This window comes from Diadema setosum, chromosome 16 (assembly GCF_964275005.1).
Source record: "Diadema setosum chromosome 16, eeDiaSeto1, whole genome shotgun sequence".
Classification (NCBI taxonomy): Eukaryota; Metazoa; Echinodermata; class Echinoidea; order Diadematoida; family Diadematidae; genus Diadema; species Diadema setosum.
In genome coordinates, this window is record NC_092700.1 from 10,138,438 (window position 1) to 10,163,309 (window position 24,872).

A 24,872-nucleotide genomic window follows, 5' to 3' on the forward strand; every position below is an offset into this window, starting at 1 on the left:
GGTTTTTCGATTGTTGTTTCTTTTCTTTTTTTCATGCCTAGAGACTGCAACAATTCAAAGTGTACTTTGTATGATCCAATTTAAACGGCCTGTGTCATGAGGTCTTGGCATAACATTCCTCTCCACTTCTTTTTCTTTTTTTTTTTTGCTAGTCATCATTATCATTAACATCATGATGCCCCCCTTACTTTTCTATTCCTGGTGTTTTAGTTTTCAGCGTCTCTCCAAAACTTTCTTGGACTTATAACGGAACTGTTAAAAGCTTGGCATTTCTTTTCTTTCCTTTCTCTTTTCACAATTCGACAGTAAGTTATAGCTACAGAACCCTTGTTGTAGTGACTTTCGATATCTGCCACTATGTCTGGCGCAAAGACTCTCGCGTGTCACTCACGAAGGAAGATGGTCGAAGACAACCGTGGGTTATCTCCTTGATCGTCTTCAAGCATATCGACCGGATTCGGAGTGCATCTCCAACCGTAATTTACATGATGCGAGGTATTTATCTACACCTCTCCCCTCTTGCTCTCCGGGCGAGAGTGGTGCATAACACTGGGCTTTGCCTGCGAGGGTTTGTACGTCCTGAATACGAATGAGCTTGGTTGGGCCCAAGAGGGGAGGGGGGGGGGGGGCAAAGAGGAACTGCAAAGGGAATGGAGAGAGTGCACACAAGTAAAGTGCGCAACAAGGGATGAGGACTAGGGGTAGTCGAGCACAAATCCATACCTTAACCCAAACCGCGGACGCCTGACCTTCTTTTATCGTACACGATCGATAGTTGAATTTCATCATTAGTTGAGGTGGATATCTAGGCATTGTGTCTATGAGAAACGAAACCTACTCTTTATCAGAACATCTAGCATTCCTCGAGAGAGGGAAATTTCGTGAGCAACAAGACTCCAAGCACAGGACATAAGAAGTTCGTCTGTATTCATCTCCTGGCCCAGGGATGTTGTGAGGAGCATTTGGAAGAGACGATAAGTCCTCGACTTTTAGGGGGACGTGATTCCCCCTAGAATTCTGCGTATGCGCTCTTGCATCGAGGCAGAAATCTCCACCCCCCCCCCCTCTTCTTTCTCAGTCTCTCCAAGAACAGGTTGCGCAATCGAAGTGGAGAGGCTTAGCTGTAAAGATGTGTCCGCAATCACGAAGATGAGAACTCTGGGAGGTTCGCTTGGAGACAGAAGATCAATATCGGCACAATATCGAACGACAGATGCACTTCGCAGAGAGCATCTGTCTGTGTGCGTGTGTTTGTGCGTGCGCGTTTGTGTTTTGTGTGGGTGGGTGTGCATGTTGGAGAAGGAGAATAACTTAAACGCTTGAATTCCTGCTCTGCACGTCTTTCTTTTTCTACCCATCAGCCAGGCTTATTGATATATACGTTTGTTATCTCTGATTCAATGATTTGTTGGAGAGCCATCGTTCGGAGCTTCTCAGGCAATGCGCTGAGGAATTCCCTCTAAATGTAATGTAGATGTCATTCTGTGAATACTGCATCGTAAATCAAGCACATACTCATGTACATTCTTACTAACTCAAGGAACAGGAACAAAAATAGCATAAAATCCATGGCCTGTGAATTTACTCTTGTGTCAAATCGAAAGCGAAGAGGCAAAGGAGTGAGAGGGAGATAAAAAGAAATGCAGAAGGAAGATGGAAGGACAAAAGTAAAACAGGGAAGTTAGCGTCATTTTTTTTTTTTTAAGAAAAGGGTGTCGAGTGCAAGAAACACCCAGCGGGAACAGCCTGGGGAATGTGGGGAAAATGTGATAAAAAGTAATAGGAGGCGAGTAAAGACGGCACGCGTACGTTCTTACAGCGGAAATAATTATGCTTCAACATGTTAAAGACAACGCCCAAGGGCTGGTAAAATTATGTTCATCCACCAAGGAGATACGATGGACTTGGCAACTAAGGTACGATAGAATTGGGTAAAGGTAAACACAGCCAAGAAGGAGAACGAGTACATGGATACGGAGGAATGGATATAAATTCGGTAGCTATTGATTTTGAGCCCACCGAAAATTTTTGGCCAAGGTTATTCGATTCGCTGCGAAGAGCTGCGCCGTGCTCGTCTTGATAAGTGAAACAGCCTTCCTTGATGTCGTCATGTTAGATTCCCAAATTGTAGGATCATTAACGATCGCGTCGATGTGACGAACCAGGCAGCGTTGCTCTTTAACCAACCCCTGCATCCGGGCTTGTATAAATACGAACTGCACGCGATCAATCAATAAACCGGCAGGCATACGCTTCGCTGGTGCCAAATCTTAAATCTCCACAGATCGAAAAAGCGAGCGCGCTGTATGGATCAACGTGTTTCGATTCGAGAGCGCGCGTCAATCATTTAAGCGCTTTTATGGCTCCGGTAGGCCGTAAAGTCACGGACTGATGCAGAGGCTCGCCCGGTCGTGCGATGACGTAAATTACTACAGTTACCCATACTTTCGCTCGCTGCTATGTGCCATGGTATGGTAGTGAGAGGTTTCACACTGAAAAAAGAAAAAAACCGCTCTTGAAGCCATGTTTCTGATGCATGCTTTGCGCGTCGTCCATGGATGCGCCCCCATTTAAGAGTATGTATAAGCATTTTTTTTATGCGCAGTAAAGCGTAAAAAAAAAATGCGTTTAATCAGGAAATGCCACGATATTGATAGAACGAATCAGAGAAGTTTAAGAAAAATCGGACAATTCCCGCTGAACGGTTGCGACATTGTGTGTCATCACGCATGGGCAAAGAAGAACTCTAGCATAATGAAAGAGCACTTGACTTACCGCTTTCAAAAAGTAGGGAAAATAATTCGATCCTTTTCATGTAGGCCCTATGTCGGTATCAGGTCTAGGGAATGCGTACTTTTCCTACAAAAACATCACATTTTGTGGAACTCTCTTTATAACAATGTTTTCTTTTCATTGTTGTCCTGAAGTGACATCACGAACGAAAGTAGTCACCTCATCCACCACTGACGCCGCTGAAACATTCAACTTTAAAAATTCGTACCTTTTCAACGAGTTGTTTATTTTCCTCAAATTTGGAGGTTGTTCTACACTGCTTCATTCAATCAATCCACATGAATATTTGGGTTTCATTCCCTTTAGATGCATTGGAAGACATGCACGCTAGCTAAGGGTCTACCTACTCATATGCGCTTTAAAGGTTAATCAGTTTAGCAAGTATTGATTTTGAAACTCATTTGAAAATGATCTACCAAACGTGAAATGAAACTTGTTTATTATCGTATTTAACAAGAATATGCTCATTTGGTATGAAATGTGTTTAGAAACATTTGTACAAACGAGTTATCAATAAGTGTAAAAACCCTGAATGTAACCTTTGCCTTGGGAATACTTCGTAATGAACTCCCGGTCGATGGTTGCAGGAGCGTGTAGTTTGATTTCTTTGAGGAAATAAACACAGCACGTGTTAGTGGGGATGGGGAGAAGATATGAATTCTGGGAGCTGCCAAGCCGAATCAAAGACAGCTCCTGCAGTATGAGTATCTTTGCCTTCAAGTTTATCTATTATGTTTTCCATTTTGGACAAAGTATGTTCAAATGGTTTGTTGAAATAAAGAGTCAAGCGAAAACAACCCTACTAAGTTCAAAAATATCGCGAAGACTTTTCGCATAATTCCATTTATTTAAGTTTAGATCTAATATGAGTGCCATTCACTTTTTCCTGTCTCTTTATTCAAACTTTCCCTCTGCCCCTAAAGTTGTTCTAAATTAAATTCTTTATTCGTTTGTGTTATAAATGTTGCTTCTAATTAATCTATATCCTTTTTTTCTAATTGTTTTCTTTATTCTTATTTAATTTCTTCTTATAATCTGTAGTTACGATTATAGTCTCACTTCTGTCAACATCAGTAATGTTTAAAAAAATGGTGTGTTTTTTTTTTCTCGCAAATTGACAGTCTCTGTACTTATACGAAAATGCCATATATTTCATGAAATTAACTGTCTGTGTAATATTTTTCATCTTTTCAGCTTATTTTTCATCTTTTTGCATTTCACCTCACCTTTATCACTTAATTTCCAATAATTATGCCCCTTGTGACATCCAGTTGTCATCCTTTGTAATGTTTATAAATTATGCTTATGATCATGATTATTGAATTTTTGATTTACTTTGTGTTATGTTTTGTTAGCAGAAATAAAAATGAAATAAATGAAATGAAAAAAAAAAATGAAATGAAATCCTAAATTCAAACTGAATGTAATCAAAGAATGCTTCGTCCTAAAGCCTGTCATTACAATTCCTTATCAACAAGTGATCATACTTTCTCAGATAAGCGCCCACGAAATAAAAATCTATTCTAGCTCATTTCAAAGGCTAATTTTTGACGCCATGTAAACTGTTTACCTGTATTTATTGCTGCATTCGCCACGGATCTACAAGCTACCACAATTCATTTTTTTTTTTCGGCTTTCTTTTCTGCTTTCGGATTAATAAGCGTATGTAATTCTTTGTGTCCAGTTCGAAATATTTCCCACTGCACCAGCAGAATGCACTTATAAACGCAACTGGATAGCTAAAGAGGATTCTTTTTTTTTTTTTTTTCATCAGCTCCGAAGCAGTAATACCCTTTTATTGGTCAGTCTTGCAATCGCCCTGCTGGAAAGAACACAGTGTCACACAGTGTGACAACCACAGTGGAAACAAATTGTGAACACAGTGTGAAATCTCTTTACACACTGTTAAATTCGAGTGTTTAACAGTGTGAAATCTCTTTACACACTGTTAAATTCGAGTGTTTAACAGTGTGAAGACAATGTGTGTCGTCAATTCACAGAGTGAAACAAAGCATTACTGTGTGAACACTTTGTGAAAACCACGCCACAGTGTGATATCATCTTCACACTGTTAAATTCGAGCATTTTCACATAATCAGTAGTCGACTATTATTATTATGAACACGCTGTGAACACAATGTGATCACACTGTGGTACACTGTGTCCTTTCCATTACGGCGGATATCTGTATGTAAAGGAGACAGCGTTCGAGCGCCCAGTGATTGATTTTCTGTGGAGTTCCATTTGGCATACCTTATTTTCATTAACGTAAAAGACTAACGCATTTTAATATTAACAGCATATACGTGGCATCATTATTCAGTAAAGAATTATAGGTACTCCATAAATCCTGAACAACACACTCCATAAATCCCGAACAACATACTCCATAAATCATGAACAACAAGTACTCCATAAATCCTGAAGAACAATGCTCCAATATTTCTTAACCACATAGTGATATTATGTGATGCTGATGGACAATATCATTAAAGCTACAACCACTTTCATTCTATATATGCGGCAATAATTAGATTTGATAGATAAACTTATTCTCTTTGATCAGGAACGAAAAAAATAAAAATGAGTAGTAAAGGTTGATGTACAAGTTAGTTCAAGAGTCGTGAGGGTATAGCATCAACATTCTTTTCCAGTGTTCCTGTTTGGTTGCTACACAGTGAAAACATGTCAATCTTTAAATTCCTATTGATGAAATTAATGTATTCATCCATTCGAATAACCACGCAATACCCTCTGCACGCTATAAGCATCAGAAACAGCACTGGCTGTCGGGCGTAAGCTCGATGGTCTAGTGGATTAGACCCCTGTCCTGAGATGAGGAGGTCGTAGGTTGCAGTCCTGCTCGAGTACATATGAAGAGATTGTTCGCAAAAACCGATAAGTCCATATTTGCCAAATGGAGATATTTGCGATTAAAGGTGAAGAAAAATAAAGAGAATAATAAGAAAATTTTTGCTTCTTTTGACCATAACTTCAAAATAATGTACCTGTATATAGTGACCAATATATCATTTCAGAGGTATTATTTTGAACTTTACGACAGAGACCGTAATTCAAAATCTTCAAAAATGGACTTATCGGTTTATACGAACAAACTCTTCATATTATGCTCATGATTTCTTATGTCATGGATGCTACTATAACACTGATTAATTCAGTGTTTATCTATGTCAGTGTCTGGCAATTTGTCAATCTGTTTGTTGTAACTTTGCATTCATTATCTTCCATATCGTATCGGGTCATGAGGTCGACACCCCACGGGTCATACTGCCCACGAGTCATATAGCCCACGAGCTAGCTAATAAGTGAGCAAGGCCCAGGACCTTGACATCAACTATGAATATGCCTACGAGCTATATGGTCCATGAGGTCGACACGAGGCAAATATGGACCTACGAGCTCGACACTAGGCTGAAAAGGTCCACGAGTTCAACATTAAGTGTTTAATGACCGTAGCTTCAACCCAGCTCGTGGGCCTTATGAAATAAATAATCCGGTGCTGAGCTTATTTACCGTATTTGCCTAGTGTGTAGCTCATGGGCATGTTTTGCTAAGTGCTGTCTCGTTAGTGGTCTCTAGCTCGTAAGGTGTATGACTCGTGGACCTATTTTTTTTTTCAGATGTCTAGCTCTTGGGCCGCATGTCTCGTGGGTGTCGCACTCTTGGGATGACGCCATTGTATCCTCAGTTTTGACCAACCCATACAAATCTACTCGACTGCTTTCACTCTATTTCCTAAAGCTAACTTGAACATGGTGCAGATCAATCTTGCTTTAAGCATTTTGGGTCTTGATTTTGCGCCTTTTGTGACGCTACAGTAGCGTAATAGTTAGATCAAGTCGGCTCATAGGTGATTTAAATGAGTGAAAACAGTAATCATCGATTTTTAAGCCTGTACAAATCCCATGTTGACTCATCTCAATGAAACACCGGTGATTATAAAGATTTTTTTTTTTTTCTGGGGGAAGTGTGGGGACAAATTATCATTATTGTCTGTTGTTTTAGAGCCAATAGATTTTATTCACTTATTTTTTTTTCTCTCTCTCTCCCTCCATCTCTCTCTCTCTCTCTCTCGTTCTTTTCGCATTCCCATCAAGTGTTTAGTGTATTCTCTGATCACTCTAATAGTTAAGTCAGCCAGACCCTTATGTCATTAATACGTCACATTTTGGATTTTGCGCCCAATCACAGCCCCATAAAATCACCGCATTTTTGCAGGCTGTTAGGCTCTTGTCAAGACCGTTGATAGAATTACCATTTTCATGAAAATCATCTTTCAAAGTACATGTTGTCACATGTGGCTCTGCTGTCGATGTAGGAATGACTGAATTTCATTAAAAAGAAAAATAAAAACTTCGGTGAAGCAATGTAAAGGTAAAGAGCTCGGAGTCTCTCTATACATGTACTACGCCAACGAGTAATATCTGTACAAGATGTGAACATACCTGTATTGATGATGCCATGACATCGAGGAGTCATGAGCGGTTCGCCCGCCAAGGCACGCGCAAATTTTCTATGAGTGCTAGACATTTTGATTTTGACGGCTTGTATTGCTAACCCTCACTAATATTTGACGTTAGGGAGCTTCAGGGGGGCATTTCATGAAGCATTCTGGTCGGATATTTTTCTGACAAACTGTTACAAGCTACTGAAATCCTTACATCTGACTGGCTGAGGGCAAACTTGTCCGACAACTTTGTCAGACAAAATGCCTCATAAAATGCCCCCCCCCCCCCAGATTTGCGAGGCGGACATTTGAGACGACGATTGCGTTGTCTGTTCTCTCTCCCTGCGTCGTGTTTCAAAGTATATCTTTAGATTACGCGTAGCTTATTTAAAGTAAAATTGCACCCCGTATGATCATTGCATCAAATAGGTTTCTTGCGTCGTGAATTTGAGCGGGCGGTAAAATGGCCCCAGAACTGACCGTGAAAAGTCAGACGACGGGAGATCGATATTGCCCATGCGCAGAACAGTTTTTTTTTTTCCCCGAACGTCGGCGTCACGAAAATCTATAAAGCTCCCTATTGTAGGGAAAGAGAGTAAAAAAAAATGCGATTAACCGAAAACGCATTTTAACGAGGATAAAGACAATGTTTTCGAGTTAGTCTGACAGACATTTGCGCTGTAAACGATCGTTAAGCTTCTTGTCGATTGTCAAAAGTGTTGTTCATCAATCATGTCGCATTTTTTCCGATAAGTATATTGTGCCAGTCCCAGCCTGTTGTTAAACGGGATTTTTTTTTCTTTTTATAAAACATGTAGGCTACTTTATTTTTCTTTTCGTTCGTTTCTTTTTCATTCCTTTCAGTTCTTCTAACGGCTGCGTCTGCTGCCACAAATGTTGGTCAGGAATTCACCTTCGCTTTCCCGCCGAACTACGATGTGGATTTTCAAGACAGCAATCTGGGACTTATCATCCATTCAGCGGCGCCGTCTCGACAGACGATCGTCACAGTCTCCGTGCCTCTGCAGAACCGCTCGATGACGCTGACTATCGACCCCTGGTCGTTCCCGTATCACCTAACGATGCCGGCCGACCTCGCCAACACAATGATATCGGCGTTAACGCACACTACAGTTCGTGTGAGAGCGAATCACGACATCGCGCTGGTTGCGTTCAACTACAAGGAATACACTATGGATATGTTCACTGTGTTGCCGACAAGTCACCTCGGCAAAGAATACTTTGTTGCAACGTACACAAAGCCACGTAGTGGTGTTATATTGATTTCAGCTCTTGAAACGTCGGTGAATGTTCAAGTGACCGTAAACTACGACGTTATATTTCTTGGCATAAGGTATGTACGAGGAAATGTAATCGAACACGAGCTTAGACCGTATATGACTATGCAGCTAGAACCAGAAGAGTCTGACATTGTTGGAACACGAATCGTGACAACTTCTAATGTAGCCGTCACAGTAGGCTGCCTGTGTGCTAATGTTCCTGTCGGTTTTCCGCGATGCGATCACTTGTCCGAGCAACTGGTACCATTCGATCGATGGGGTCGATCGTTCTTCCTGAGTCCGTTCCCCAGACGATTATCGGGTTATCAGTTCCACGTGGTGGCGGGGAGAGACAACACAGTGGTACAGATAGACAGGAACGTGACTCGCCTCAATACGGGCGAGCACTATCTGGGCGACGAGCGATCACAGAGAATGATATCGATCACTTCGAATCAACCGATCATTGTCGTTCAGTATACGAAAGGAACGAGCACCGATGAAAGAATGGGCGACCCAGCTATGGTGGTGGCCTCACCGGTGGAGCAATACACGTCCACGGTTGAGTTCCCGGTTCTGGAGTTCCACAGTGCAGGCATCGCAGAAACCTACGTTTCAGTTACAATGGACTGTAACCAAACAAATACATTGCGATTCGACAATCTGACAAATGACCAGGTAGGGGGGAAACTTCAACAATTATACATTTGGCAACTAATGCTTTGTGCCAAGAAACTCAACTTTTAGGCTTGAATCAGAGAAGACAGAAATAATTGCTGTTTGATTTTCCTTGTACTTCTAACTTGGTTATTATAAGGTGGTATTGCACACGCTCGGGAACACAAACAAAGCACAAGTAAAAAAAAACAAAAACAAAACAAAACAAAACAAAAAAAAACAAGTCCTTCCGAGTTTTCCATTACAGGCAACGGACAGGAAAAAAAAATATTGCCCGTTGCAGTGGGATTTGACAAACCTCTAAAAATATTCGTAGGCAAGTCTTTCAGATGTTTTCATCGTCTTTACAATGCTCAATTTTTGCATGAGTTTATGTCCTTGTTCCTGTTTTTATTTCTCGATGTTGTCATAGCTTACTTGGCTGGAAACCTACGAGATTCGAACAGCGGATGACAAGTTCATGTGTACGAAATGGATGGCCGTAGGGGGAGGCAGACACGCTTTGCGTTCAGAATTACCGGATGATCTGACGGCGGTCTCTGGAGAGGTGATGTTCACTTCTCAGGTATATGGCGTGGGTAGCCGAATTGCCTATCTCTACAACGCAGGGCTTGGTCTGGAGAAACTGACGTGCACCACTCAGAACAGCACTTCCCCAAACCAAGATCACGAAATCAGCTGTGACCAATTCCTTCCAAGTACGTTCGCACTGCGAGTCAAAAATGTATTTTGATGTGAATGATTGCATAATGATATTTCGTTGTTTACGTTTACAAACTTAAATATACCAGTATTTCGGTTATTCGAAATTGAGAAGATAACACAACAAGAACATGCCAAACAATCATTTTTTTTCTTTTTTACTCACGTAATTTCTTTCATGATTTATGGTAATCAGGGATCAAAATGAATTCCTCTATGATCTTCAATCCATTCATGGTATCAACATAAGCTTAGAACTTAGAAACAGAGTACGACAAAGTTGTTCAAGCCTTTAAAGACTGGTCAAATAACTGGTCAAATTCTGCACTAATTCTACAGATCTACGCCTTGGATTTGCTTCGTGCCGCCTGTTGGCAAAAGGTACAGCTTGTTGTCAGAAAGGAAATACTGTCACGAAATACAAAGAAATCTGTATTATATGCACCAATTTTTGTTAAAAACGGCATTAGTAAGCATAGTGCAGCTTTCGATTTAAGATCATTTTCCTACTTTGATATGAAACTTGTGATGACACTACCTCTTTTTTTAATGTTTGCTTTGATCCTGAAGGAACATGTCCAGTGACAAAGACGAATTCTAGCTATGGTTTGATTACGTGGCAGGAATCTTCCCCAAGCGATCTTACAACCTCAGACGTTGTCTGCCCATTCAACACTCTACGAGGTAATGTACCCTTCTTTGCTCAAACTCTTATAAGCTAAGAAAACGGTATATGTTTCTAAAAGTTTTCCGTAAACTTTTTCTTTTGCATTTTCTGCCTATCTATCTTTCTGTATCTCTAGGTAGATAAATGTCTGTTTTTGTTTCTTTTCTTTTTCTTTTTTTTTTTTTGGGGGGGGGGGGGGGTGGGGTATATTTCTTTGTGTGTTTGCCCCGTGTGTCATTATCTGTTTGTCTATTGTTCAAGTTCAAGTTCAATTTTCATTTCCATCAAATAAACAGAGAAAATTATATGTATATACAATGTATAAGCAGAACATATTTGAAATAATTGCGAAAACGCAAATTAACAAATTAATATATGTGATAATGAATAACAAATGAGGAATACATAATTGTATGTGTTAAAATATTTCTTATATGCATAGTTCAAATTAAGTAAGGATGGGAATTGAAATGGAGCGTCCCACTAGAAAGCAAAGTTTGTACGGTATGGGACCCTCAGAAAATACATAAGAGAACGAATAATGAATTAATGAAACTGCAAATGAATATGAAGCAAAGCAAAGGAGCCAAAGTCAACTGACATGAGATCAAATTAGGAAGGAAAAGAGAGAAAAAAAAGAGAAACAAAAAAGAAACAACATTATTTGTTCTCAGCTTGTTCTCAGCTCGCAATCTTTCTCTTTCTCCCATGTATTGGTATCTTTCTATTTCAACAATTGCTTTTTCCCAGTTTCTTACAAACAAAAAAAAAAAACAACAATCTTTACCTGGCCACTTCTTGGTTACCTGTGATTCTCTATTTCATTTGATATTCTATATACATCTATCATAGATATGTTGTGATGATAATGTGTCTGTCTTAGATTTTGTGGGAGGATGTGTTTAAGTAATTTTTCTTTGAATGAGAAGCGTTATTAACAGCAAAATCGGCTAATGTATCATGTTTGTGATCTTCCAAAGTAACATCCAGAGGTGCGATCAGATTTAAAAAAAAAAATCGTAATCATTTACACACAGGTGAGCGTATAGTAGATTCACTTCTATCATGTTTGTTTATAATACGTGTTTCAAAAAATTTTAACGCCTCTTTCTTGGAGTTTCGATGGTCGTTTTCAACTTCTGAAGCCAATTATGTTGATTTACAGCCGGTCTGCCCCTGGCATCGAGGAAATGCTTTGGAAGGCAAGGCGTCGGGGCGTACTGGTCCGAGATCAGGTGGGAGGACTGCGGGACAAGAACTGCGCCGTTTTCAGCCGAAGAAATTTCCAAGGTAGATTAAGAGTTTCTGCTACATTCGTAAGAAAAAAGAAGAAAATGATGTGGCTCACATAATAATGAAGGAAATTTGAATTTCGAGTGTTCACATGTCCTATTTTCTTTTGCTCCCAGTGCGCACTGGTGTAAGCTCGTGCTTAGGTGATCTTTGCGTGTTTTTCATCATCTATAGTTGTTTTGTTTTAATGAATTGATGCTTTTGTAATGATTTTTTTAAAAAAAAGTTTATTCCTCCGTCCCGAAGGGTGATAGATTCGATATGTTTTGGTGGCACTGGTAGTATTCAGTCAGAGTACAATCCGATATTCAACTCTTTCTTTCTTTCTTTCTTTCTTTCTTTTTTTTTTTAGGTTAACTTGACCGTCATGGTGTAATTTGCTATTGCATGAAGTATGTCTCCATTTTTGAATGGAAACAACAAAAAAAGGCAAAAATATTGATCTATTGGTGATCATGATGCCCAGCTTATCCGTTATGCTCGTTGTCTATGTTGGTCCGCAATAGGTCACCGTCGACGATTCCAATGTCGAAGAGGTCAGCGATGTCATCCAGGAGATGACTGCAACGATGACTGAGGTCGACGACGCACTCGTATCAGCCGTCTCGAAGACACTGGAAAACATCGTCGCCATATCTTCGCCGAAGCCTAAGGTACGTAATAGGTCACAACAATTCAACAGGGAGAAGGTGGGGGGGGGGGGGGGGGAGCACCATGAACTCATAGTTATCAAAGCAAAATGACGTCAAACGGATCATTGGTGACAACTCTTTGAGTTCAGAGATTTACCCTCGCCCCGGTCGCACTGACACGACTAAGTTATATCAATTTTGCGGTAATAGGACGTTTGCTCCTGCAATTATGGTTGTTTTTGTGGTCAGAAATTATGTTCGGTTATTAAAGCGTGCAGATATTTCATGGGAGCAATAATTGTCGCAGGAGTATTTAATGTGATGGAACCCAGTTGTGCATAAATGGTCTCCGGCCGTGCTGCCCCTATATTGCATAGTCTCCCGTGAAAGATTATAAATGCACATTTCTTTCTTTTTTCATATAATTATATGATTATATATTTGTATATATTATTTTTTTCTCATTATTATTATTATTGTTATTATTATTATTATTATTATTATTATTATTATTATTATTATTATTATTATTATTATCATTATTGTTATTATTATTATTACTATTACTATTATTCCATTCTAGGTAACAACGAGTGTGACGAAGGCTGTCAACAACCTGATCGGCGCCATTGGCTCGACCAACTCAAGTAGCGAGAGCCTGGCCGCCTCCTCGTCCAGCGTCGTGCGGTCGCTGGAGCAGCAAGTGTCGGTGACTCTCCGGGCTGACGGCGAATTCTTCATGGAGGAATCGAACCTCGTGGTTCGGGCATTGACCCTTGACCCAGCCGCCAGGAGGAAAGGGGTCGAGTCTCTCGTCAATGGTCAAGGGGATGGTCAGCAGAGTGCATCCATCAAACTGCCCCCGTCGGTTTTTACAACTAAAGGCAGTCAAGGTGGAGCAGCTTATAAAGGCTTAACCATAAATAGAACATGATTTGTTTACAGTGTCTTGTTACCAGTAAGAATTGGAGAAATGGGATATGTTTTGAACAATTTATCTTGCAGCGGTCCGAGATTGGAACACTTAAAACAACAACAACAACAACAACAACAACAACAACAACAACAACAACAACAGCAACAACAACAACAACAGCAACAAATCGCAGTCGCCATAGATAGGCCTATATTCTATACAACAGTAATCAGATTGTTCATACTTGAAATGTTTTGATAGAGAATGTCAGTTTTACAAATCATAATGTAGTCGACTAGGACGCCCCCCCAAATAAGTTTGCAAACACGTGAAATTGGACCCTCTACCCCATAATTTGATTAAAATAAATCACACAAAGTTGTGCAAGAGTTGATGTATTTCTCTAACATTTGCCACCATAGTTTATCACGATGAAGTACTAGTTTTGCATGTTCATCTGTTTGATGAAAAGTGAATTAAGAGTGTGATTATCATTGCACTGAAATGAATCCACGCAGGTAATCAAGTCCGGTTTATCACGTACAACGGAGACTCCCTCTTCAGGTCACAAACTTCAGCGGAAACCAGCGGAAATGTGATATCTGCTGCCGTTGAGGGCGTGACGGTGAACGATCTCTCGGAGCCTGTCGAGATAACTTTCAGTGCGGCCCGGGTAAGGAAGACACACCGTGTCGCTTTCAGATGATCATGATGAATCATGAAATCTCTTACTTTTGCAGAAAAAAAAAGTGCAATGAGGATCACGACAAACATTCAGAAATGAGGACATTGAGGCAACGATGTCGCTGTCAAATGCCTAAATACAAATGAGAAGAGCTAGCTGAATATGCCGACAGCACGGGCACAAATACTATTCCCAATATTTAAGGAATAATAGTAGTAGGCCCTATAGGGATACGCCAGTATCCTTCCTGTATGTGCAGAATTCCTGATTGCAACTTCCACAGACAATGTATTTCTTTTGTACACTCTGCAGATACTCAAAATTCGCTAAAACAGGCATTAATTAGATGACGATTTATTCTCGATTTTGACATACCTGCATGTAGTGCACATTTTACTGTAAAAATGTTTTTTTTTTAATTTCATTGGTTGTCTGCCTCCATTTTTTCAAACCTATGGAACAACTGAAAACTTTTATACAAGTGGAAGAATACCAATGTCGTCAAGTCTACTGATCGATATGCCCAAATTGGTAATGCAGTTGAGTCAAATGTCTTCGCTCTATCATATCCTTCTTTTAAACGAATGTAACATCTTCCTTTTCTTTCCTTTCTTCTACCACCTCCTACTCCTCTTTCCCTCTTCCTCCTTCTTGACCTCATCCTCATCCTCATCCTATTTCTCCTCCTCCTCTTCTTCCTCCTCCTTCTCTTCTCTTTTGCAAGTTGTACATGAATCTCGGATATTGTATGTAAACGTAATGTATAGTTAAATCCTAGCATTTCTACTGTTTTGTGTATTGCTTCAATTGATTGCTTTGTACGCTGATATACTAATACTTAGAATCCACGTCACCTTTCTTCCAGGTACTCCAAGATAACGATACAGCTGGGAACCAATCACAGTGCGTGTACTGGGACTTTGACTTGAGAAACGGCGTGGGTGATTGGTCGAGTAAAGGATGCAGCCTTTCTGACGTCAGTGGAAATGAAGTCACGTGTGCCTGCAATCATCTGACCAATTTTGCCGTCTTGTTGGTTAGTTACTAACATTACCACTTTCAATTCATCAAAGCTTTTCAGTTTTTGATTCTTATACTAAGACGGGTTGAAGACGTCAACGGCAATTCCATCAAAATTGTGTTCACCATCTAGCCAGAAAGTCCTCGCTTTTAGAATATCTGATCAGATTTGCTGAAAGTTTCACATCGGAAATAAAAGATGAATGCCCGTTTACAAGCCAGTGGTTTAAAAGCTCTCCTGTTCAATACATTCCGTCCCTTCATTCGCCTAAGTCTTGCTGTCGTAAGAATGTTTATACCGGAATAGATTGTCTCGAATACAGATAAATGGAGACACGAATTTTCCAAACATTTTTTTATTAAAGGATTACGCTAACTGTTATGTCACAAAATAGAGTGTGCTTTGTCTCTTCGTCTCATGCTATAGTCTGGCTTCCAGACCCTCTGCTCATTCTTTTTCACTATTTCAGGATATTGACGCCCTCAACGTGGAAAACTGTTATAGTTTAAGGTGGTTTGTCCTGCTTCGGCAAAGGCGGCGACTTCGCCGCGGAGTCCAGTTTTAATAGCAAATGGTCTGGAAACTTGGGATAAAACTTAGCTTTACTTTTAGCAACTGCACCGTTCTTTTTGCGAATAGATTGTCAACGTATGCATGTATGTTCTGATATCATAGATAATGTGATTATTGAACATTACTATCGTTGTATACAGAGGGAACTAGACATAATTATAATACCGCATTCTTTATCATCTTCTGGCATCCCCATCATCATCAAATTTAATTGTTTTTGTTTTGTTTATGTTTACTTTGTATATAGTTATGTATTTTGTGTATCTTTATTGTATACTCCTAAATTGATGGTGAATAAAACTGAACTGAACTATTATTATTATTATCATTATTATTATTATTATTATCATCATCATCATCATCATCACCATTATTATTATTATTGTTCAGGATATTACTGGCCAGCATCGAGGGAGCAAGACATCGTTTCACTTTGCCCTGGACATTCTCAGCAAAGTTGGATGTGCCGTCTCCATCGTCGCCCTCACCATCACCATCCTCGTCTTCCTTGTCTTCAGGTGATTTGACTTCTCCCTTGAAATGATGTCTAGCGCCCAGAAGGCATTAGATTTTCTATCTCCTCTTTCTCCTTCTTCTCTCTTCTCCGTTCTTCTCTCTTTTTCTTCATCTCTCCGTCTCTCCGTCTCTCCCTTTCTATCTATTTATCTATTCTATCTATCTATCTATCTATCTATCTATCTATCTATCTATCTATCAATATATCTATCTATCTATCAATATATCCATCTATATCTATCTATCAATCAATCAATGAATCTATCTATTTATCTATCAATCTATCTATCTATATATCTATCTATCAATCTATCTATCAATATATATCCATCTATATCTATCTATCAATCAATCAATCTATCTATCTATCTGTATCTATCTCTCCTTCCCCTACTTAGTCACAATCTCCCGATGGCATCAATAAGTTTTTATCAATTAATAATTTTCAAGTTGAATAACTTGGGCGGAAACTCTTAAACTTCCTTCTAAACGAATTAAAGGTCTCAGACCTGTAAAAAAAAAAATCATAAAGACACGTATTTGAAAAAGATGATAAAATTCACGAAAAATTCAGGAACGTTCGTATCTCATATATATAAGTCGACCAACTAATTTCATGCCAATTCGGTTATCACAGCAGGCGACTCGATCGGGAATTCTATCTTCCAAGGTAGAGCCAATGGACGCCTTTCCACAGTCATGCAAAGAGTCAGTTTGACGAACAATTATCAAAATCAATATTAATAAAAAAAAAAAAAGGTGCAAAAGCAGTAAAAAGGGTACATGTAGGTCAGTATGGCAGTCAACACATTGTCAACAGTCATCTGACAGAGTACATGACCGTTGATAACTGTGACCCTGCATCACAAAACCTGTCCAACAGAAAGTCGGCAGACATGAATTTTTAGTAAAGAACAGATTCCGAAAGAGTATACTTTACGCTTTAAAATGATATACAGTGATGATAACTCAATTCAAATGGACTCTCTTAAAGGCATAATTTACCATTTGCACATGAAACAAAAACTCAGCATCGGTGCTTTAAAATAGTCCTAAAATGCGAGTAAGGGATAGAAACAACCACTATAAAAATTTGAATCCGTATAATCAATGTTAAGTGTTGTTAAATACACAAAAGGTAAACAGTAGTTATAATAAGAATGTTTCCCGACTAAACCGTATACAGTTACGGTTTATTGAGAAAAACACTAATATCTCCTAATATATTTTAGGCTTTATTGCAAAAATTTTATATGTTAGGATGTTTTGTGACACAACTGACCTACACATATGAATCAGATGTGATATCTTGAACATTTTTGAAATCACTGCTCCCAAAGGTAAACAGAACCTTGAACCCATAATATTAGAAAGAAAGCACACATACTGAAAAAGTGTATACTTAGAAATGAGGATCTGAAGTATAGAGTCTATTCAATCTTCTACTGAGCCGTGCTCCGCGCACTGAATGGGACAAAACACAGAATGTAAAACTCCATGGCAACAGCAATGAAGGGGTTATCAGATTAAACTGAAATTGACCACGCTGTCCACGACTATTATACAAAACTTTCAAAGCAGTAGCATTATCTTTTTAAAAGTTAGTCGAGATGTAAGTGAAGAGTGCGTAAAGGGGTTTTAAGAAATGAAATGAGGACTCTAAGACACACCTAATCACACTAGTCACGAAAAGCTGTTTAAAAAAAAACACACACACATTTCTCCGTTCGTTCCATTATCCGAAGTCTTACAATAATGTAGAAGAAGTATTACTCGTTCAGAAAATACGAAAAACTAGGTTGACCCGTTCCTCTTATTTTGAGCCCCCTCACAAAATAAGTGAGTGCCACTTTCTGGTGATTTTGTGATGCACAATCACAATTAATAATACTGTAAATGATTTTTCAAGTCGTTTCGTCCTATCCATGTCACTACTACTTTGTAGGCGACTGCGAACGAGCCGCCCGCGTCGCATCCTCCTCCACTTCTGCGTCTCCCTGCTCGCGCTCTACCTCGTCTTCCTCTTCGGCATCGACCACGCCTCGCACCGTGATCGAGCCTGCCTGGCCGTGGGCGCCCTCCTGCACTACTTCCTGCTCTCGACGATGATGTGGATGGCCGTCGAGGCGCTCAACATGTACCTCATGATCATACGCGTGTTCGAGGAAGAGGGACCTTGTTTTCTCACCAAAGCTACAGTGGCGGCTTGGGGTGAGGCCATCCGTGCTAATTCCATGAAATTTCAAAGCTCCTATCTTGAGTGATGAATGATTTGTCAAACTTGATAAGGATTTGTATTATGAATAAATGAAAAAAAAATATCGTCAGCTGTGAACCAGCTGCTGACGATATGTTTTGCGTTTATATTGTACACGATTTCTCTGTTTATTTAATGGAAATGAAAGATAAATTTGAACTTTGAACTTTCAAGCGGACATGCTGGAAGATGTTTAAAGCGGTTGAAGAATTGAGCATAAATAAAGATGAAACAGCCAATGTTCATGAAATAAAAGTGTATATCATCAAAAATGGGTAGATTTATAAGCTGTACGTTTTCCAAATATCGAGTAAAATAGCACCCTATGGTTTGGATTTTCAGCATCTTACTGAAAGTGAAAAAAATAAAATAAATTTTAAATCATAATTGACATCGTTGTTGTCATCATTGGCATTAAAGGTGGACTTGGAATCATCATCAATGTTGTTTTAAAGGGATCGAATAGTTTTGGTTGAGACCTAATTTCTGGTTTCTAACATTTTTTGATGAGATAATAAGAAACCTCTTACGAAATATGAAAGAACGTGTGATTCCATTAGGAATTCAACATTTATTTGATGAAAATTGGTTTAGAAATGGCTGAGATATCCAAAACAGAGCGATTCTAATAAAGTGTGGGACCCACACTTTATTATGATCACTTTGTTTTACTTTGTTTTTGGATGTTTCAGTCATTCCAAACCCGATTTTTATCAAATAAACTTTCAATAACCTTTTAAAATGGTATGCTCTGTATTATTTCATAAGTGTTTTCTTGGTATCTTGCAAAAACTTAAAAGCCCAATTCTCACCTCCACCAATACTGTACTATCCCTTTAATCACCATTTTTATACTTGATTTAAGAAAAAATAACAGAATTTTACATTATGCTAGACACTGTTACAGTCATCATATTATATAGATACAATATTCGTAACATAACCGAAGTCAAAGCAGTGTTTTTGGCATTTTTATTTCCATCAACAATAACTCTTAATAACGATGATGTTTTCTTGATCTCCCACCAGGTGCTCCATTGGTAGTGGTTGGTGTCTCTGTCGGTCTCAGAATGGACGATTATCTTTACAAACCTTAGTAAGTTCTTCTTCAACATGTTATAGACCGACAGGTACACAAATGCACGCAAGCATACATTCATACATGCATACATACAAACAAAGAGAAATGCATACAGCAATACATCACACATACATAATTATGATATGGATAGACACACACGTACACTCGTACATACAACATACATACATATGTATACGCACATATATGCATACATACTGACATAACTATGATGGACTCTTTTCTGTGTAAACCTATGAAAGGTTTTTTTTTTTCATAACATGTCACAGACCGTCTGACAATAATATTGAATAGATTCAATATAATATTTATTTTCATTTTTTCAATCATGGGCAGGAACAAAGGCTGGTTTTCAGAGGGGTCCTAACAGATGCAGGTACATAGAGATAGGTCTCAGAGATAAAGAAATTTCTGTTCAGAGACTAAAAGTATGACATTTTAACTGCCTCCTGCCGGAATCTTAATGCCTAGAAATATTTCATAAGTCCACATCACATTCTGGTAGAAGATGCTTTCCTGGGGTGTTACGGAAGTGAACTAAAATAATCAGATCTGACTGCATGCTTCACTTCATCTAAATTTCAAAAGTTGACTATTGTTTAAGAATATGTATCGTGGTCGGCTATTTCATATTTCATTTTGTAGGCTTCCATGAAGACACTGCTACAGGTTATGCATCATAAGTAAGCCCTGTGTTTTATATCTAATCAAGTCAAAACCTGATGATTAACGTTTCGTGAGTTTGTCATGTTTTCAACACGTTCATTAAGAGCAGAAATTCATAATACTACGTTACAATTTTTACTGATCCGATCTTGCAGCTGCTTTCTGACTCCAACGCTCACATTCCTCCTCGGCGTCATCCTCCCCATCGGCCTCATCCTCGTCTTCAACTTCGTCATCTTTCTCGTGGTCGTGCGACGGCTATGCACCGCCAATCTCGGCGGCACGGTGCCGTCTGAGAAAGAGGACAAGGCCGCCCGCTATCGGCAGCTGCGTGCGCGGCTTCTCAACGCCTTTTCCATATCCGTTCTCCTCGGGCTGACGTGGGTTTTCGGATTCCTGGCGATAGAGGACGCCGCATACATTTTCCAGCTCCTATTCTGCGTGATAAATTCGTTGCAAGGTAAGAAATTTATACTAATTCAGAACCAGAGACAAAGAAGAAATGGAACAGCTAGTCGTAGAGTAATGTTTGTTCAGATGTCGTTTCACCTGAAGGGATGGTACAGTTTTGGTGGAGATGATACTTCCGGTTTCCAGCGTTTTTGTTTGTTTGTTTTTTAATGATAATTTTTCTTTTTTGTGGAGATATTGAAAAAAAAAAAACTCTTACAATTGTATGAAATAATGAAAGAGCATTGTAATTGTTTTGTTTTGTGAAAATTGATGGTTCTGAAATGGCTTAGATATCCAAAACAAAGCGATTATTATAAAAGGTGGGACCCATCTTTTATTATACTCGCCTTGTTTTACTCTTTACATATAGCAGTCATTTCAACCCGATTTTCATCAAATAAACTTTGAATTCCTTTTAGAATCGTTTGCTCTTTAACATTTCATGAAGTGGCTTCTAAATATCTTGCGAAAAATTAAAAGCTGAATCCTCACCTCAACCAATATCATACCATCCCTTATCATAACACGGACCTCCAAGAGTGCAGGCCATGAACGCAGGGATTGGGCCATGTCAGCAAAAAGGTTCTGTCCGTGTCACGTCGGGGTATTACATGGACAGATCCGTCATTGCCATAATTCGTGTGCATCATTTTGTTTTAACCTCCGAAAATGATTTTAAGATATCATTTTCTGGTTCCCTCACGTTATTTTGGTCTTATCGTAGAAACGGAATGATAGCAATGATTTTTTTCTTTTCGATTTTATTAATATGTCTAATTGTTTTTTATATCAATATCACAAACTTCCCGGAGTAAGGACATGACTGAAATCAAACAAGGAAGTAATATAAATACATGTAATTAGCTATTTATGTTATGCGATTCCTGCATACTTGTTTCAATTATTCATATTACTCATCTTTACTTCTATTACTACTATGACTTTTACAAACAAACAACAGCTGCCTTTAAAGCCATGTTACTTCCCCACAGAATCGATGCTTACCACATCCGGTCCCCTTAAAGGTAGGGGATACCTTTTACAGACCTCCCAAAATGCAGCAAAACATTAAATATGAACCTCAGGGGACTTGTTTAGGCCACTGTTGAGAAATTTGGAAGTCGACAGTTATCTACAATTTGAATAATGCACAAAACTCAACTACTCAGTAGTTCTGTGTGTCAGCCACACTTAGCCTTTTTGTTGCAGTCTTCTGTATTTTTTATCTATAAACACAAATCTAAAAGTTTAAGAGCTGATGTAATAAAATATAGAGTGTGTGGCATGAATGTATATAGAAATGTTTTGTAAGTTTTTATGAACTTTCTTCACAAAATATACATGATGGACACACATGCAGTGCATGGGTCTGCAAAGGTAGCCTAGTAATGTACTGGAATTTATGGTGAGCCCCGAAAAAAATTCAATTCAAAATCTAACGGTCAATAAAAATGTACTAAATGTTACCTTCCACTTTCAATACTTTATGGGAGTTTCTAAAATGATACTCTCTTCCACATACCACTGTATTTATACAACTCTTCATTTGAGGCATGCAAATGGGATTCCCTACCCCTAACCCATTTTTTGTCATGTTTTCAGTATGATTATATCTGTCAGTTGATTATATTTCATAGGGTTCACGAGTCAAATGTTCTCTTTCATTTTGAGCCCTTTGTTATTATATAATCATATTTACTCGTTTCCGTTTCAGAAAGAATTGCCTAAAGCTCCTAAATCGCACACACATACAGCTGATCCTTGAAATTAAAAAAAAAAAAAACTTACTTGAAGATTATCCAATATTTCTCTGTCAAATTGGCAAATGTTTTCATTTTCCCTATTTCGAGTAGATCCTACGAATCTAAAACCAGTTAACTTTAATCTTTTTCCAGTAAGGTTACGTGATGAATAGTAGGTAATCAAAAAAGTAGTGTTGCCATCTTCGTAAGGACAAGATGACCATTTTGGCAGCAAACGTATCCCAGTGTTGCAAGGACTAAGCCAAGGATAATAGTGTCTCTATACATAAATACGTATGCTACAAAAATGATATTTATGACGCTAATTGAAATTATCATTTTTTATATTAGTCATCAACGATGACCGCAAAGGCCATGTCATCACAGATTATGTCACATTCTTCATGATTATCATGATTACACTGTAAAAACATCGGTGTTAGATTTAACACCACGGGTGTTAAATCTAACACTGATCAAACTTCAATAAAGGACCACACCCACAGGTGTTGAAAATGCACTGTGATGGTGTTGAAAAGTGTTCACCTGACACTTCGTGGTGTTAATTTGACACCGTACCTGGTGTTATTTTGACACTGTACTGGTGTTAATTAAAAAATGACACCACATGGTGTTGATTTGATATTTATTAGTGTTAATATCAATGGTTTAACACCCGTCCAGCTTCAATAAGAGACCACACCAGCTGGTGTAACTTTGGTGTAAATTTATTTTCACATTTTTTCAAAAATCTAGTATTTTTATGTAAAATTCTTGATCGTCTCGTTTAAATTAAAAATCAACAAAAAGTGCAGTTACTAAGAAACTCTTCAAAAAACAGTTTAAAATTTGGAAATGACACCCGGAGGTGTTAATTTAACACCATAAATGAGCACCGAAAATTTAACACCAGCTCGGTGTTCACTATTTAACACCGGACTTTTTGCAGTGTATGATTCACAGTAACAGGGATATTGTTATATCCATCTTGATCATAAAAGTAAGCCGCAATAATTTTCTTTTCCTTTTTCCTCTTGTACTATAGCAAATCGACTCCAAATGATTAACTCGAGTCTCCTTTGGCTGTATGTCCCTTGTTTTTGCTCACGCAAATCATGCGTTCATTGTGAACCCATATTGGGCACCCGAGGGGCTTTTAGTGACCTTATAAACAATTTGTCTGTTTGTGAGCATTAGAAAACGGGGTACACGTTTCTTTTTGTAACAAAATACTGCACAGCATGGATTTACATTTTTACTTTTCATTCCAACATATTTGAGGACACGTCCAGAAGCAAAAAAAAAAAAAATAAATAAATACATGAATGAAATAAGATTAAATACAAATGAATGAATAGATGAATGCATACGTAAATAAGTACATAAATAAATAACGCAAACAAATTGATACAAACATGGAGGAAAAATAAACATACATAATAACATGTTTAAATCTTTCATTAACGGAGCCAACATGATTACATTTTTTTTTTTTTTAATATGAGTAGAATTTTAGCACGGTAAGGGTGGTGGACATGAGAGATAGACAACTAAATACTTTATGATGCGGGACATCACATATAATATGTGTATGCCGAAACGTATGTGATATAATGATAAAGTGTTCTCTTTAGACCTATTTACATTTCATTTTTTTTTTCATTTTTATCTGGGGGGGGGGGGTCTTTTGAGGCATAAAAACTGACAATTAATTCAGATTCAGTTATAAATTTCCCGCTTGTTCTGAACATAGGGCTAGTCGTGTTCATCCTCTTCTGCGTGAGACAAGAGGACGTGCGGAAGTCCATGTCGCCTCATTACCAGCGTCTGGCAGGACTACTCTCGCACTCCGGGCGGCCGAGCACGATCACGGCCTACTCCCTGACCAGCCGATCGACGTCGAGGAACGACCAGGAGGCTCTGGCCAGGAATCCACTGAGGACCGCCCCGATGACGCCAGGGACTTACACGAGAAGGATGATGTCGGATGAGGCAGCTGTTTCCTTTACATCTACTAGCAATGACGGTGTCGACTACGTATACTAATATTTGTTCCCTCTTTTTCAGTGGTCGAGTGGACAATAAACAACAAACTATATACATTGGAGCAAAGTGTCGTCGATGACATTATCTGTGATGATAGTGTAGTATGATGTTGTCTTCGTTGGAACTTTTATCAATCCTTTATCGACGATGGATTTGTTATGCAAAGTGTGATGCAATGTTGCCAGGTGGTTTGAATTATATCGCCACTTGGCGTATATTATGCTTGGGATCGCAAGGGAAAATGATATTTACGTATACCAAAACGATGTATCTTATACCACTCTTTGCGTGAGCCGCGGCGGCGAGCACAGCTCAGGCAAAGCAATTAAGATTGCTTCGCTGTGTGTTGTCGTTGTTGTTGTTGTTGTTGTTGTTGTTGTTTTAC

General features: G+C 38.8%; 1 protein-coding gene across 1 annotated transcript; it reads left to right on the forward strand.

Annotated features, from left to right (window-relative positions):
* Positions 1 to 8,277: 8,277 nt before the first annotated feature.
* On the forward strand, positions 8,278 to 24,522 carry LOC140240282 (adhesion G-protein coupled receptor G4-like). The gene is made up of 13 exons (XM_072320066.1): positions 8,278 to 9,219; positions 9,632 to 9,917; positions 10,492 to 10,605; positions 11,754 to 11,878; positions 12,388 to 12,534; positions 13,097 to 13,406; positions 13,948 to 14,102; positions 14,980 to 15,150; positions 16,099 to 16,226; positions 18,170 to 18,435; positions 19,511 to 19,577; positions 20,402 to 20,706; positions 24,195 to 24,522. The coding sequence occupies exons 1-13, from the start codon at positions 8,299 to 8,301 to the stop codon at positions 24,485 to 24,487; spliced, it is 3,288 nt and encodes a 1,095-aa protein (XP_072176167.1). The 5' UTR covers positions 8,278 to 8,298; the 3' UTR covers positions 24,488 to 24,522.
* The last annotated feature ends 350 nt before the right edge of the window (positions 24,523 to 24,872 follow it).